Source organism: Chelonia mydas, chromosome 1, assembly GCF_015237465.2.
Source record: "Chelonia mydas isolate rCheMyd1 chromosome 1, rCheMyd1.pri.v2, whole genome shotgun sequence".
Taxonomy (NCBI): domain Eukaryota; kingdom Metazoa; phylum Chordata; order Testudines; family Cheloniidae; genus Chelonia; species Chelonia mydas.
In genome coordinates this window covers 157,425,443-157,442,966 of record NC_057849.1, presented here as the reverse complement: position 1 = coordinate 157,442,966, position 17,524 = coordinate 157,425,443, and the positions used below count along the sequence as shown (strand labels likewise).

Genomic DNA, 17,524 nt, shown 5'->3' with positions numbered 1-17,524 from the left:
ATTGCGATGTCCGGGTGAAGGGACCACTCATGGCTGTGGAACGACCTGCTGAGGTGGTCCGCCAGCTCGTTCTGAATCCCGAGGAGGTACGAAGCCTGCAAGTGAATGTTCTACACCGAAGTCCCATAGCATGAAGGCTTCTTGGCACAGGGGAGAGGAGCATGCACCCCCATTTGTTGATATAGAACATTGCTATTGTATTGTCCATCATGACTAATACACATTGTCCAATTAGTAAGGACAGAATGTTTGACATGCTAGGCGCACCGCTCTCAGCTCTGACACTGATGTGGAGAGATAGATCTGCTTGAGACCAGAGGCCTTGAGTTATGCGGTCTCCCAGATGAGCTCCCCAGCCCAAGTCTGACGCATCCGTCACCAACAACGGACATGGCTGTGGGGCAACAAAGGGGACCCCTGAGCACACCTGCTGAGCATCGATCCACCACCGAAGCGAGTCGAGGACCAGGCGAGGCAGGATCATGATCCTGTCCAAGCTGTCCCGGGCTGGACAATAGACTGACGCTAGCCACGAGTGGAGCAGTCGAAGCTGAGTCTGCTGTGCCACACCACATAGGTACAGGCCGCCATGTGCCTGAGAAGTTTCAGACAGTTTCGTGCCGGAGTGGTGTGGAAATGCATGACGCCCCGGATTACGCTGCTGAAGGCCTGAAACCTCGCCTGTGGCATGTATGCCCTGGCTTGGGTCGAGTCCAGTACTGCCCCTATGAACTCTATCCTCTGGACAGGAGACAGAGTCTATTTTGCTTCGTTTAGGAGTAGATCCAGGCTCTCGAAGGTGGCTCTGATAAATGTGACCTGAATTTTCACTTGAGTCCTGGAGCAGACTTTGATCAGCCAGTTGTCACGGTATGGAAACACCTGTACCTGGTGCCTCCACAAGAACGCAGTGATGACTGCCATGCACTTGGTGAATACTCGAGGTGCCTCTAACAGGCTGAACATAGGGACAGTAAATTGGTTGTGGGTACCATTGACCACAAACCTGAGGTACTTCCTGTGGGTCTGAGTGATTGCAATGTGAAAGTACGCGTCCTTCAAGTTGAGTGTGGCATACCAATCTGCTGGATCTAGTGAGGGGATGATGGAGGCCAAGGAGACCATGCAGAACCGGAGTTTCTTCACGAACTTGTTGAGCTCTCGCAGGTCAAAGATATGCCTGAGGCCACCTTTGGCTTTCGGTATTAGGAAATACCGGGAATAGAAGCCCTTGCCCCTGTGCTCCAGAGGAACCTCCTCCACTGCCCCTAGTGATAGGAATAACTGCACCTCCTGGATGAGTAGATGCTCGTCAGAAGGGTCCCTGAAGAGGGACAGGGAAGGGGGGTGGAAAGGCACAGAATTGGATGGAGTATCCCCTCTCTACCGTGCAGAGCACCCAGCAGTCCCAGGTGATACGGGACCATGCACGGTAGAAAGGGGATAGTCGGGAGGAAAAGGTAAGGCGGAGTAGATCCAGTCTCTGATCTGGTGCGCTGTTCTTGACTGCGCCTTCAAAAGGCCGGTTTAGGGCCAGAGGGCGCCTTGGGCTGGCCAGAGCCCTGACCTAAGGTTGGGTGTTGCCTCCTCCTCCAAGAACCATCCTTTCGGTTCTGCTGATGGCATCTCGGAGGAGGTCGCAGTCGGAAGCGTCTCCGCCGTGTGGCTGGAGTGTGCAGACCCAAAGACTTGAGGGTGGCTCGTGAGTCTTTCAGGCTGTGCAGCCTCTTTTGAAAGACGGACAAGAGAAGAGTCTCACCCTTAAATGGGAGGTCCTGAATGGTCTACTCCTAAGGGAGCCCAGAGACTTGTAGCCAGGAGCCCTTTCTCATGGCCACCCCAGGCGCCATGACCCTAGTGGCAGCATCTGCAGCATCCAATGCAACCTGGAGGGAAGTGAGGGAGACTTGATTCCCATCCTGCTCTAAAGCCGAGAACCTGGTTCAGGAGTCCGAAGGGAGGAGCTCAGTAAATTTAGCCATAACCGCAAAGGTGGTGTTCATGTACCTGTACCTGCTGACAATGGCCTGTTGGTTCGAGATATGGAGTTGCAGACCCCCTGTAGAATAGACCTTTCTCCCAACAAGGTCTAGATGCTTAGCTTCCCTGTTTTTTGGGGAGGGCCCTTGAAAGCCCTGTCTCTCACACTGGTTAGCAGTATCCACAACAAGAGAGTCAGGGGGTGGGTGGAAGTAGAAATGTCCGAGCCCTTGTGGAGGGAATGAAATAATGCCTCTCATTGCACTTGGGTCTGCCACAGGGTCTTGGTGGTGTCCACAATTAATACGGGAAGGCCCTGAGGGTGCAAGGATGTCCACCACAGGATCAGCCTCCTTGACTACTTCCTCGGCCTTAATGCCCAGACCCTGAGTGGCTCTGCACAGCAACTGCTGCAGCACCCTGTTGTCCTCAAGCGCAGGAGCTATGACTGTACCCATCAATGCTTCATCCAGTAATGAAGAGGAAGAAGCATTCATAATGAGCGGATGCTCCCTGCCATCTGCCCCCAGGGATCCCCAGAGACTCTCGGGGCAGCATTGGTGCTAGGGGTGCAGCCGACGGTGCCAGAGCTGCAGATGACGGACCAAGAGTTGGCGCAGCCATCAGTATGATGGGAGGAACCGAAGGAGCCAGTGCCAATCCGCTCACAAGGAAGGCGGAGGGCCCGACGTCAACGCTGCCGGTGCCTGCGTCGTAGTCAACAATGGTGCCAGCGTGGGAGACAGTGCGAGGACACTGCCAAATTCAGAACCAATCACAGTGCCGGAATCAACAATGGTGCCGCTGTCAGAGGCGTTGGTGTGTGGGCAGGTGCCGAGGGCAGATGTGTAGCTGATGGCGTGACAAAGGTGGCTGAAGCCACAGAAGACATCACGGAGCAGTGACCTTGGATTCCTCCCTGTCCTTGGTGAAAAGCCCAGGGGGTCCAGAAGGGCCACTGAGGCGGGTTCTGCCATCGCAGAGGCCACACCTGGGGCTCACTCCTGTCTCTCCCAGACCTCGATCTGCAGCTCCTGCTTCTCCTGGAGTGATAGGAGTCAGACTCTGACTCCAAGGTCTCTGAGACTGAAGACCACGGAGGAGCCGAGCCTCGGTGCCTTGAGCGTCAAGAGCTTGTTTGAGTGGGTAGGCTCTCTGTCCAAGTGAGCCGGCACTGAGGGTCATAGCGAGGGGGAGCACCTCGACATCATAGCCGGCTTCCCTCCTGACTGCACCAGGGGGGTGGGGCAGGTCCACCAGCACTAAAGGTTCTTTCCTCCTGGGGGCCGAGAACGGTACTGTAAGGTGCAGGAGGTCCTGAGCAGCTTGGTAAGCCTCCGGCATTGAAGGGAGCTGTAGCTGCTGTGTAGGGAGCAGCGACTGAGGGGGGACAGGAGTCGACACGGCCCCAGCAGGGGATCCAGAACTGTGGCCCGCCTGGGGTCTCACACCTCTGGGTTTGGCCGTAGGAGAGCGGCTGTCCAGCTTCTTTTTCTTCTGAGGCACCGGCGAGTGGGATCGGTACCTGCTGTCAGCTGGGCCTCGCGAGGTGCCATGTCGGTGCCAAGCATCTCGGGAGGAGTCCTTTCTCGGCACCGAGCTTGACAACGGTGCGGTGGAGCTCCACATCAAAGACTAAGCATTAGGGGCCAGGTCCCCTGAGCCCAGGTTGGAGTGAGGGCGTAGGCTGCCTCCACAAGGATCACCTTCAGCTGCTGTTTCCTTTCTTTAAGAGTTCTAGGGTGGAACACGGAGCAGATCTTACAGCTATCCTTTTGGTGTCCCTCCCCTAGGCACCGTAAACATGAGGAGTGTGGATTGCTCTTTGGCATGTGCTTTGCGCAAGCCACACAGTTTTTAAACCCCAGGGACCGCAGCATGCCACGGCTCTGGGGAGGCGGGATGGGGGGGAAACCCCCAACAACTCTATGCTAAGAACTATAAGACTAAGGTAACTATATACAATGAGTAGAGAACGTGATTGCTAAGCAAGAGTTAAGTTCCAGCCAACTGTAACTGGCGGTAAGAAGGAACTGAAGGGGTGGCAGGACTCTATATTAAGCGCCATGAAGGCGTGACTCCAGGGTGCACTCAGGCCGACCCAATGGATGCTGCTAGGGGAAAAATCTTCTGGCCATCATGCACGTGTGCACACACACACCTGAGTGGAGTGGAGTGGACATGAACAAGCACTCAAAGAGGAACTGAATCTATCTTTGTACAGCACAAAGTACAATAGGGTCCAAACACTTAGACGGCCCTGTGGGCATTATGATAACATTAAATAGTTTCTTCCTACTACTTCCTTGCCCTGAAGCCTTAGATCCAAGTAGGGGGCTCTTAGTGGATATGATGCAGAGGTGTAGCATTCCTCACATCTGACATGGAAAAAGGGTGACAAAAAGGGTAACACTGGAGCTGATAAGCAGGCTAAATGGAGAGTATGCCCTAAAAGACTGGATTATGCATTGGGAAACTGATGGCTCAGATGAGGGGAAGAGAAGGTGCCCTGTGATGTAACTGACACTAGCAGGATGCACAGCACATTTCTAGCTGTGGGAAGAGAAGAGGGTACCGGAAAGTGTGTGTAGCAAGGGTGGGGGGAGAGAGAGAGGGGATCTTGGCAGTGTCAAAGGATGAGCCATCTACTGTGAGGATCCCCAGTAGCAGAAGCTAGCAAATCAAAGGTGTCTTCCCTTCTCCTGTTACATCAAACCCAATATTAAAGATCTCTCTCCAACAAGCTACCAGAAAGCCAGTTAAAACAAAACACCATAAAAACCGCACAAAAAACGGGGAAAAAAAGCAACTTTAGAGAAATCTTAAATGTGACTAGAAGGATAGATCAACCTGGACAATCCAGACAGGGTCCTTTGCTTAAATATATGCACTGTTGCCTTGTAAGATGTATGGGTGTGGTTTTTAAAACTGCTCAGCATTAGTTAACTCTGTTCCCATTTAAGACCACATGAATTTTACCATTGCCTTAAATGGAAGAAGCAGAGTTAGGCCAACGTTTAGTGCTTTGAAAAGCCCACCCTTAATTCTTATTAGAAATATGACACTTTCCTATATAGTTAAAAAAAAAAAAATCAGCTTATCCAAATAGAAGATATGTTAAAATATTCACAGGGAACAAAAGCACAGAGCTGAAATTAAAGTGAACACTGCACTCTAGAGAAATGTAGACCATCCTTCAAATTATAGCTGTATCAGATTTTCTTAGTTGAGCACTCCATATGAGTGCAACAGTAGGTATTTAATGCCAAAACATTTAAAGGACATATTTACATTTTGAGTCTTGCAACATACCTATCACCGCTGTTCGAAAACTGAAGGCTGTCCACTTTGTCCTGCAAAAGAAAAGTTTTTAAGAGAGGTTAGAAGTTAATTTTTCATGAGGAACTTAATTTCTTTTAGAAAAATGTACGTAGCCTTCTTTACAAAAGACGTTAACATACAGGATCAGAAAAAAGTATTAGCCAAGTCCCAGAGAATGTGATCTCTCTTGCAACACTGCAGAAAACTCTCCCATTTCAGAACAATTTTGATTAAAGTTTCACAGTACAGAATATTTTTGATCCTAACTGGTACCTATAATTGAAAGGTCAGCAGATCCCTATACAATGATCTTAGTAGAATTTGCTAAGATTCTGACACTAAATTTAAATTGCAACTTTTAAAAGAATGGTCCACTTTTTAAACTCATCTTGCTAACATAACTGGAATGAATTTGTGAAACTTTGCAGACCCATCAACGAGTAGCTTTCCATTAGTAACTAGACACTTAACTCAAATTTGAATTTGACTTGCACTGTCCTAAGCAAGTTAGGATCTAGAGGAACTGGTTTCTACAGCAAAATTATATTTGCGCAGAGTAAGCAAGTTTCCCTCCACTCCAAACACACAAAATAGTTAGCTATTCATATTCATCAAGATAAAATGAATGGGCAAGGAGATGATGTACCCACACCAGAAAATGTGCGAGTTTTGGAAGTCTTCTCTAAAGGTAATGATCAACACTCCAACTCTTATCACCCCCCAAAACATATAATTAAAATGAGGAAGTTAAAGTATTATTTGGAAAGAAAGCAACTGAAAACAGGGATATAAGAAAGATAGTAAGTATTTAAAAAGCCATCAATAACACTTGGGAAAAAAATTTAATCACCACATTTAGACCACATAGTTACAGATAAAATGTAATTCTCATACATCTTTGACAGCCTTACTTACACTCTGACCACTAGTGCATCACAACTGACACCCATTCTAACATTTAAAACTTCTAAACAGCTTCAGTCATTTAAAAAAAAATAACCTGCCAGAAAAAATATAAAATATAATATTCTCCTTGGCCTAAATATAGAATCCTCTCCACAAACCACACCCGCCCATGGCCCACGACATGCACTACCCCATCCTGCACAACTGATGGGTTTCTTTTTAGCATACTTAAACTTATGAGCTCTGGAAATAGGATTTTTACACTTTAAGTGAATACACCACTTCCTAACAAGACAATTCTTGTTTCTAACCCTGAAAATTACCAAGGTAACTGCCTCTAAAACTGACATGTAGAGGTGTTTTAAACATATTTAAGAGATACAAAACTATCAGAGTCCTGTACAGCTGGACTCATAGTGCTAAAGGTGCCTTACTTCACAGGCAAATGATACATAAAAAAATTTAAAAACTCAAACGCTATTTTATTAAGCATGTGGTACACATTATATACCACACCTTCATGTATTAAGGTTTATTGGCACACAAGTAATGTAACCATCCCCAAGACATACTGATCAAAACCGTGGTCCTATGGAATTAGGAGTTACCTGCCCCTCCACTCCCACTCATTCTCTCTACATATTTTTTTTAAGTAAGCATGCTTGCTGGTCTACATTCCTCTAATGCTTCTGCACCCATAATAGAAGGTAGATATCTGGTTCCTACAGGAGATGAGCAATAAACAGGGGAGGAACACTAAATCAAGTTACCAAATAAGGCAGTAATAACACTTACAAGAACCAAAGGAGAGAAGTTTTTATGGTATTGGAGAGGACCCAAGATCACAATGTCTATAAACACTAGGGGCCAAATTCTCTCACACTAAGGCCTCCTTTTACAGTTCTGCAAGTGTGAAGTAAGGGTAAATGTAATTTATTCTTGCTTTAAGGCTCCTTTACACTTCCAGAGCAGTATAAATGTGAATCAGGCCCCAGAGAACATCTATAAAGGAAGGATTTTTTTTTTTTTTAAATGCATGGAACAAGTTAGAAAATACTTAGGCTAGCCATTAAGTTATTAACAGTAAGAGCAATTGAAGAGAAAATTGGGCACCATCACTGAAGATACTCAGTCGGTTACATAAGCCATTAGGGAAAGCAATGTTGGGAGCAGTCCTGTCAAATACAAAGAGTCAAACTAATGCAACTCAAGGACCTTTAGTGACCCTAGTACTTATGTTGTAAGAAGAAATATTTATTGAAAATACCCATAAACTGTATTTCTGATCTAAAATAGTCACTGAATTTCAAATTATAGCATACAGTATTGCAAGATTAAATCCATAGGTGATTAATAATCATTTTAGCATGTATAACCTATATTTATTAACGCATCACAAATGAAAGTACACACTTCTGTCTTGCATGTTTAACAGGTTCTACTGTTAAACATGCAAGACAGAAGTGTGTACTTGCATGTTTAACATTAGAACCTATGTTAAACATCCAAGACAGAAGTGTGTACTTTCATTTGTGGTGCAGTAATAAATTGCATTTATACTGCTGTAGAAGTGTAAAGGAGCCTTAAAACAAGAACAAACAACATTTACCTTACTTCACACCTGCAGAACTGTATAAGGAGGCCTTAGCATATGAAACATACCTAAAATAAAACATACTTAAAAGAACATCATTGTGATATGTTCCCTCAATTCATTTAACCCATATAAAGCGTTTCAAGTTACTGTCACTTAGATTTTCACACCAGTATGCAAAATTTTAATCCAGAAAACTTTTAAAGCCATATCTAGAATGCTGCTAGAAGCCCCAACACAGTTCTTTAACTATTTTAAATAGGTGACTTGTAGATTTAACAATCTTACTTACAGCATGGCTTTCCAGTTCAGCTATTTTTTCAGGGGTTTCAGAGCCAAAAAAATACATCCTGATAACATGATCTGTACTGCCTGTTGCTAGAAATGTACCACCTGAAAATTCAAACAGTAATTAAAAAGCTGACACAGATAAGAATTTTAATTTGTTACAATATCAGGTAGAACATGATAGATTAAAATTCTGACAAATGTCAAATTTCTTGCTGTTTTCCCACCACTATACAAAGGTGGAGTGAAAATTCATTTTTTTAAAAAAATCCTTTTTAGCCATAAATAATAAAAAAGTAAAATCACTAAATTTTAGTATGAAAGATTAAAGGAAACTATAATAATGAGAACTTTCTAAAACAAGGTTGCAGTTAAAATTATATACTGTTTTTAGAGTAGAAAGACTTCTCCATACTTCAAAAGAGTGTGTTACATTGGCAATTTTTCACTGGAAATACCCACATATTGTAAATGAAATTAAGGGTCAAGCAGAGAGATTTTATAGCAGGGAAACAGTAAAAGGGTGAAAAAAATCTAGACAACACATTTTTCATTCTCCTGCTTTTATTTATAAAGGATTCATCCAATCACTGGGAACTGAAGGAAGCACAGTCAAAACATACAAGACATTAAGCCATGTGCAGAATGCATGCAAAGCCAATAAATTCACATTACACATTTTAAATATACTGTTGCCCCTTATAAGAATGCTGGTCAATTTCAGGGCTTTACAGCTGGTCAGTTTTGGTTACTGGAGGAAAAACTGATAGGACCTCACACTGTGTATTTTATTTACATTATGTACATGTATCCTGTTTCTCTTAACACAGATGAATCCAACTCCAGAAACCCCAGCTCAGCCACCATCTGGAACAGCTACCTTCAGCGCTGTCCCGCCAGGTCTCCACCTGTCCTCTTAATGGCTACAGAGCCTTCCCCAGCCCAGATGAGCTATCACCCTCCAATCACAAGCCAGAAAGGAAGCAGCAGATCTGTCACAATACCTTCAGCCAACCTACTGTTTTTGTGATGGATCTTCAGAGCATTTCTGAACGCACAGAGCATATATATATACATACACACACACACACACATACACACACACACACACCCCCACTGAAAATGCAAGAGATCATGTAGTTCTCTAGATTGGAGGTATCAACAGGGCATATCAGACATGTTCTATAATGTCATGTAAGAGCCCAACATTGTATTTACAGCTACACTCTTGTTGCCCAACTAGGAAGAGCGCTCCAGAAGTAGCTGATGTGCTCAGCACAGGACAGGGCAAAGTAACTTACAACTGGACCTTGCAACAAGTTCTTTGTTAAGAAAGTCTTTGTCCATTCTTTCCCCGATGCTGAACGTTATCCATCTGCTGGCCTGATCGGCTGTCCCGGAAGATGCCCTACCTGCCCAGAGCCTGCATCCAAGGTGTTATGAAAAGGTTGCGAGGTTCATCTGTCTCTGACAACTACCCCATGCTGCTCATCCACATAGACGCTTATGATACTGCCAGGTATGACCCTAATCAGATCAGCAATGACTGCAGGGATCTGGGAGCAAGTCTGAAGGAGTCAGGGGTGTAGATTCAGATATTATGGAAAACCTAACTATAAGATTTGTTAAGCACTGGAAGAGGCTTCTGCAGGAGATTGACAGGGATTGCACATTGGAGGTTTTTAAAAACAGGTTGGACAAACACCTGTCAGGGATGGTCTAGGCATGCCTCGGGGCAGGGGGCTGGACTAGATAACCTCTAGGTCCATTCTAGCCCCTACATTTCTATGATTCTATAAAACAAGGTTTTGTAGGAAGAACAGGATAAAGTTATATGGATCCTTACATCCAATTCTGGAGTGTAAGGAGAGGAATTATAAGACTTATTACAAATGTAGGACAGTTGAAATTGACAGAATGTTTCTGTACGTTAGTGGAAAAAAATGACCGATATCAACATGCATACAACTTACCAATGCTAAAAGAAGAACAAAGCATCTGAACTCCAGGCCTGGATTTCTCTGTAAACTTCACTGGCCGATTACTTTAAAAGAAAAAAGTTGCTGAAAAATCAGGACATGCAACGTAAAGATTAAAGGTTAACACAACCTTCCAAAATCTCAGTTCACATTGCCACAAACACATGCACAAATCACCAATGCTGAGGATCTAAAGTGTATTTGTTTTCTTTGTGAGAAGTCGGAATTACAGTAAGCTGTTTGATTTTTTTTTTTAGGGCTGTTGATCAGTTAACTCATGCGATTAACAAAAAAATTAATCACAATTAATCTGTTTTAATCGCACTATTAAACAATAGAACACCAACTGAAATTTATGAAGTATTTTGGATGTTTTTCTACATTTTCATATAGTATTCTGTGTTGTAACTGAAATCAAAGTGTATACTGTTTATTACAAATATTTGCACTGTAAAAATAACAGTATTTTTCAATTAATCTCTTTGTTGTGAAAGTGCAACTTATAAATGTAGATTTTTTTTGTTACATAACTGCACTCAAACAGAACAATGTAAAACTTCAGAGCCTACAAGTCCACTCAGTCCTACTTCTTATTCAGCCAATCGCTAAGAGAAACAAGTTTGTTTACATTTATGGGAAGATAATGCTGCCCACTTCTTATTTACGTCACCAGAAAGTGAGAACAGGCATTTGCATAGCACTTTTGTAGCCGGCATTGCAAGGTATTTACGTGTCAGATATGCTAAAAATTTGTAGGCCCCTTCATGCTTCAGCCACCATTCCAGAGGACATGCTTCCATGCTGATTACGCTCGGTAAAAAAATAATGCGCTAATTAAATTTGTGACTGAATTCCTTGCAGGAGAATTGTACGTCCCCTGTTCTATTTTACCTGCATTCTGCCATATATTTCATGTTATAGCAGTCTTGGATGATGACCCAGCACGTTGTTCATTTTAAGAACATTTTCATGGCACATCTGAGAAAACGCAAAGAAGGTACCAATGTGAGATTTCTAAGGACAGCTACAGCACTTGACCCAAGATTTAAGAATCTGAAGTGCCGTCCAAAATCTGAGAAGGACGAGGTGTGGAGCACGCTTTCAAAAGTCTCTGAAGAGCAACATTCCACTGCAGAAACTACAGAATCCGAACTACCAAAAAAGAAAATCAACCTTCTGCTAGAGGCATCTGACTCAGATTATGAAAATGAACATGCCTCAGTCTGCACCGCTTTGGATTTTTATCGAGCAGAACCCGTCATCAGCATGGACGCATGTCCCCATGAATGATGGCTGAAGCATGAAGGGACATATGAATCTTTAGCGCATCTGGCACATAAATATCTTGCGACGCCTGCTACAACAGTGCCATGAGAACACCTGTTCTCACTTTCAGGTGACATTGTAAACAAAAAGCGGGCAGCATTATCTTCTGCCAATGTAAACAAACTTGTCTGTCTGAGCGATTGGCTGAAAGAGAAATAGGACAGAGGACTTGCAGGCTCTAAAGTTTTACATTGTTTTATTTTTGAATGCAGGTTTTTTTGTACATAATTCTACATTTGTAGTTCAACTTTCATGATAAAGAGATTGCTCTACAGTACTTGTACTAGGTGAATTGAAAACTACTCTCTCTTTTGTTTTTATATAATGCAAATACTTGTAATAAAAAAATATAGTGAGCACTGTACTCTTTGTATTCTGTGTTGTAATTTAAATCAATATATTTGAAAATGTAGAAAATATCCAAAAATATTTAAATAAATGGTATTCTATTGTTGTTTAATTGCACGATTAATCAGATTAATCGTTTGACAGTCCTTTTTTTTTTAAATATATTCGTAAATTTATGAATACACACCCTAAAATAGCAGAGGTAATATGAGTTCCCCACAGTTTGGGTTCTCTCTCCTTTGCACATCTGATTTACACACTCCATGACACGTCCAGTAAGTGCTATGCTGGTGACATTGTACCACGTGTGGAGCTTGGCCTACAGGGGTAAGGTATGTCACAGGATTCTGCAGCTTCATGTAATTTTATGAGGTATAAAACAGATTTAAAAATCAAAGTTTTGTAAAGATATGCAACTGTTGAGTAAAAAGCTTGGTTTCATGCTCTGGGATGATGCAATGTCACCAGCTAAGCATGAGTTGCAATCACTCATGAAACAGATACTGATAAATATGGATCTGGGAGAGATGAAAAGGTAAGATTTTAAAAAGTCCATTATATGCCCAACTTTGTCAACTAAGAAAAAAATCCTGCAGCTGAAAGGCTGTTCTACTCCAAAAATTAACTGTAAAAATGGCATTATATGTTTCCATGTTAAATACCTTAATGACTTCCAGAACACATGTATTTTGTTTACAAACCCCCCTCATATTATAAGGCAAGAATTGTGTCTTATGTTTGTACATCACCCAGCACAATGGGGGCCAAATCCTGATTGGGGATTTTGGACACAATAATATTAAATGTAAGGTGCTTTGAGATCTACAGTTGAAATGCACTATAGAAGTAAATATTACTTGTATATATTTTTTAAACTTATTTTTTAACTACTAGCCCTATAAACTAAAACTGGGAACAGAGAGTGAACCTGGGACTTTTCTGTGTCATGTATCATTAAAAAGCTCTTTGGGCCAAATTGTGCCTTAGTAACACCTTTGCAACTACACTGCCTTCACTGGCACAGGCATAAGTGATTTCTTTTCACAATCTGAATTAGACTTTTTTGCTCAAGTATTGGAAGTTTCCACATTAGACATACTGGAACAGTTCAACAAATTTGAGTATTCTGTATTAGATATTATGAACACTTCCATGGAATAATATTAAATATATTCTGATCATGGATTCCTGCTTAGTACTAGGAATAGCCTAATTACTAATTTAGTAAAAAAAACCCATATCAAAACAGTAAATTGTGGCAGTTATGAACTGAATGACAGCAGCATCTTTTAAATACATTTTTACACACAAGTTTCATGAAATGAACAAAAGTAAGGGGTCCCAGAACAACAGGACTGTCAAACTCAAAGACAGCAAAAATACCTTTACGATATGGGTCTAATATACTAAGATTTTCAATTTTACTTTTCCCACAGCATTTCTGATGTCATAAGAAGCTAGTGAATTGGTTTGTTTGTTCCTCTGGACAATGAATCAATCACAATTTTGTAATAAATGCAGTGTGTAATGGCACTTAAAATATTCTGTAGGCTGTTGTGTGGGATATTAAGCTTTCCGTGTGTAAACATCAAAAGATTATTTATACGTAACAAGTCAATTTACACCCCCCAAAATAACTGCCATCTTGTAATCAAGAAAGGAGAAACATCTGAAGAGCTCAACAGCAACCCACTTACATACCTGAATTTCATGGAATCTGCATCCCATTGCCAAAAGCAAACTGTTCCATCTGCACCAGTAGATACCATGTAGCGCATGGAGCCTTTGACCATTGGACTAAACTAAAGTTAAAGCCATACACAAGAAATGTTAAGATAAAAACTTGCCAACTTTTTCTTTTTAATGACAATGTTCCCTGTTTGAAATTATTTTATAAGTAAGGAAATAAGTTAACTTTTTACAAATTCATATAATTTTTTAAAATTATTCTAGATTCTAATGAATTATGGGAACAGTTGAAATTCAATAGGTCCTGAAATCGAAAGTTTGCGTCTTAAATTCCCTTTTTAAGTTGGGTTTATCTTGTGTATTCCAGCCATGACTATATTTAAAAAGAAAAAAAAGAGGCAAGTGCAGGAGATGTTTTACTCCTTTTAAAAAAAACTCAATTGACTGTCGCAGTTCATTGAAAATTTGTCAGTGAATCATTCTAGGTAGCAAACACAGAATTCTAAAGACAGTGGAGGAAATCTGCACTAAGCAGGTACTTGTTATAAATTCTGTTTTAACCAGGTCACACAAACTAGCATTGTTTAACCATTTACAGGTACTTGCTCTGTACATGTAAGTTCACATACTGATGTTTTTCTTTAAGGATACTGATTCAAAGCTACACAGGTGGCTACCTATTTAAAAATAGCTACACAGGAGATGTGAAAAGCAACATACATAGTGGTTAACTTTTTTCAACTCTTCCCAACACCAAAAACCTTTTGTAATTTTGTAAAAGTAGCATTAAAATTACAAAGCTTAGCTACAGCCAACACAACTGTCTCAGGTACAAATACTCAACAAGTCCACCAGCCTACTCGCATTCTGCATTTTAAAAGTCAGGGATAATGGGTGCTGAGACAAAGCCATGCTTACAAGCACCACAAACTGTGCAGGAATGAAAAGGAACCTCAACTCCAGAGTGCTGTAGGGAAACAGAATTGGGTGAAAGAGAGCTCATCTTCTACTGATTTCTGTAAGACAAGGGGGTGGTAACGATGCCAGCCTTCCACTCCTCTCTCCCAAACTAGCTTGCACTGGTGACAAATTGTATACATTTTCTAATAAATAACCTGCTGTATGATTTGTTAAAAGTGGAATTACAAGGTCCTAAACGATGCAAAGTTTGGAAGACCATGATTAACACACAGCACTCACATTAAAGTACATTATATATTGAAACTAGAGAGTGGATTACCTACTACGCACAACAGAACATACAGAATACACTTGTGCATTGTTTGTTCCCAAAATAAGAGTCCTATGGTTGCATGTTTTAAGGTAAAGTCAGAAACTGTGGATTGCTGTTTCTCAAGCTTTGGGTGTTTTTCTTAACACATTATCAAATCAATTTAATTCTGAAATATAAAGTTTCAGAATACTTTATACAAGTAAGTTTAAAATAAATTAATATTTAACCTGAGAAATAGTTCTTTGAAAGGAATATTCCCAACATCCTAACATACAAGTGGGATGTGAAACTGATTAATCTATTTTTACTCTAATCTGAGAGAAATGGAAACAATGTAAGTGACAAGAGTAGATTAAATATTTTAAAGTATTGATTTTAACAATTTATGTTGACATAAAACAGTTAAGGTAGTGTGTTTTCGTGCGTATAGGAATTTTATTTTTGTTTTGTATCCTTCAGTATTAATATATTTTCTTTTAAATGAAATATGTAAATTTTATCCTAATATTGTCCTTTTATTAAAAAAGAATCAAAACTATTAACTTTAGGCACCTATAATTTTGAAAATTCTGACCTTAGTAAATGTCAATACCAAACATACACTTTGAAAGAAAATTCAGTCATGTCAAAGCCACAAAGTTTAAAATAACTTGCCACATTTACCTACCACTCTGCTGCCGCTCCCCCTCCAACCTATCAGAACTTCAATTTGCTGTAAAATTTTTACTGATTAGGAGTTATTTGTCTCAAAATACAAAAGCAGTAACTAATTTTCACTGTCAGAAGGTATTAACATAACATAGCCAATAAATCCAGGCTCTTATCACATGGGCAGCAGAATTTCCCTAGACTTTGGCCACCAATTGAGAGAGTCCGGTACTTGTTCTCCTATAGGTTAGATAATCTTAGTGCATCCTATGACTAGTCTAACTGCTATTACTGAATTAATTTCTCTTTAGCTTTCTTGACTCATGACACAAAAACATCCCTGGTCATGTCTACACTAGAGGCATTAGAGCAGCACAGCTACAAAACTGAAGCTATTGTTACCTATCAGCTCTGTGTTCTTGGGGAACCAGAGTGCAGTACCCAGCCTGTCTGACCCAAAGAAGACCTTCCCCCTCCACCCAGCCTTTGCTTGAACCAAAGCAGATCAGAAGAAAGATTTACAAAAAGCAATGAAAAGGCAGTGGGGGAAGACACCTAAACTCCTCTGGACAAGGGTGACAGGATTAAGGAAACTCCCCTAGCCTCATTTGCATCAAAGATGGGGCAGGGATGCATCTCCATTAGCATACAGAATGGAGAACCGAGATTTCCAGGCAAGAACCACACTGAACTATGGGACCAGAAAAGCAGGAAAGCACTGCATGACGGGGATCTCTGCTCCAGATGTTAATGAACCCACACCAGCACACACCCAGCTCAGTAGTTATCAGACCAATTGTACTAATAAATCCTTTAATGGTATCCAAAACATTGAAGCTGCCTAATTGCACTGTGGGCTCCCTGGAAGGAACACCGCCCACTGCCAGGAATGATCAGCTCCTATTGTCTAGCCTGAACAAAACAACTTTGGTATACTCCCTTGAGCCATCAGTTTACACACAAACAAATCTAGTGTTCTCCCCTGAACCACTGTTCTTTCCCTACAAAAACCCCTACACAAGCTCAAGTGTTCTGATGCCTGGATCCAAAATCTACATTAGATCCATGGGGACTTAATCTTCTCCTGACTGATCATGCCGGGGGCTTTGCAGGTCTCCAGCATTCCGGACCCTCAGCTACCACCACCACCTAGAAATCCTGATTGATTCAAGCTTCATGGAGTGATGAGAACCCATCTCTCTCTCTTTCTAGGTATAGCCTTCTGACCCTCACTTGTGTGATCAGTTATAGTTTTCTAAACCTGACTTTTATAATCAAATTTAAGTTAGATTTAATATTATAACTGTTTTGTTTTTTTGGCTCCCCTATAGTTACCTGGCAATAAATAACTTTCATGGTTAAGCTGGCTGCTTCTCTCTCTCTTTCCCCCGCCCCCTGGGTGTTTTTTTGGCTTCCTCATTTGCTCTGCGGCAACCCTCCTCATACCTAAGATAAAGATCCCTGCAGTGCCCAAAAATCCTGTGTGGTTTGCTCATCAAGTGGGTTACTACCAGAACAACTAATGTGAAAGTGGGAATAGGGACGTGCTGAACCTTGGACATGAGGGTGGTAGCTTGCAAGTGCTGCTCAACCCAGTCTGCTAAGTCCAGGGGCATATAAGGGTGGCAGACTGAAAGTGCTGCTCGACCCAGGTTGCTCAGGCGTACTCTATTCCGGTGCAGTGCCCAGGGCATATGAGGGTGACACCTTGGAGGTGCTGGTGACCCAGCCCGCTGAATCCAAGGGCCTATGAGGGTGACAGCTTGGAAATGCTACTCGACTCAGCCTACTGAGTCCAGGGACATGTAAGGAGTTAGCTTGGGAGTGCTGATTAACCTGGTCCTCTCAGACGCGCTGTGTTAATGTGTGTGTGTGTTCTCGTTCATCTGACTCTAGGGCTGGAAGAACCCCACCCTGGGGAACCTAGGTCCTGCAGGATAGCTCCACCGGGAGGGAACTTTCAGAAGGGAGAAGTAGAGCTCTGTATGAGAACACAAGTGACACAAGCAGTACATTGATAGAATTACAGAACCCCCCCCCCCGAAGAGAAACCCTAATAAATGAGCATACCCCAAAGTAACAGGTAAATCTGGTAACACTATGCCACTCTAACCCTGTAGCATAGACACAGACTACAGTTACGGAATGGGTTTTTCCTGTCACTGTAAGAATTCCAACTTCCAAAGCAGCAGTAGCTGGGTCAATGTAAAA

General features: G+C 42.0%; 1 protein-coding gene across 2 annotated transcripts in view; it reads right to left on the bottom strand.

The window, feature by feature from the left end:
• BRWD1 (bromodomain and WD repeat domain containing 1) overlaps positions 1-17,524 on the bottom strand; it is a 113,014-nt gene that overhangs the window by 84,176 nt on the left and 11,314 nt on the right. For both annotated transcript variants that reach the window (XM_043538220.1, XM_037903863.2), the window contains exons 9-12: positions 13,444-13,544; positions 10,063-10,133; positions 8,094-8,194; positions 5,293-5,333 (exon numbers count right to left, since the gene is read on the bottom strand). In XM_043538220.1, the coding sequence (XP_043394155.1) occupies positions 5,293-5,333; positions 8,094-8,194; positions 10,063-10,133; positions 13,444-13,544 (314 nt within the window). The remainder of the gene's footprint in view (positions 1-5,292; positions 5,334-8,093; positions 8,195-10,062; positions 10,134-13,443; positions 13,545-17,524) is intronic.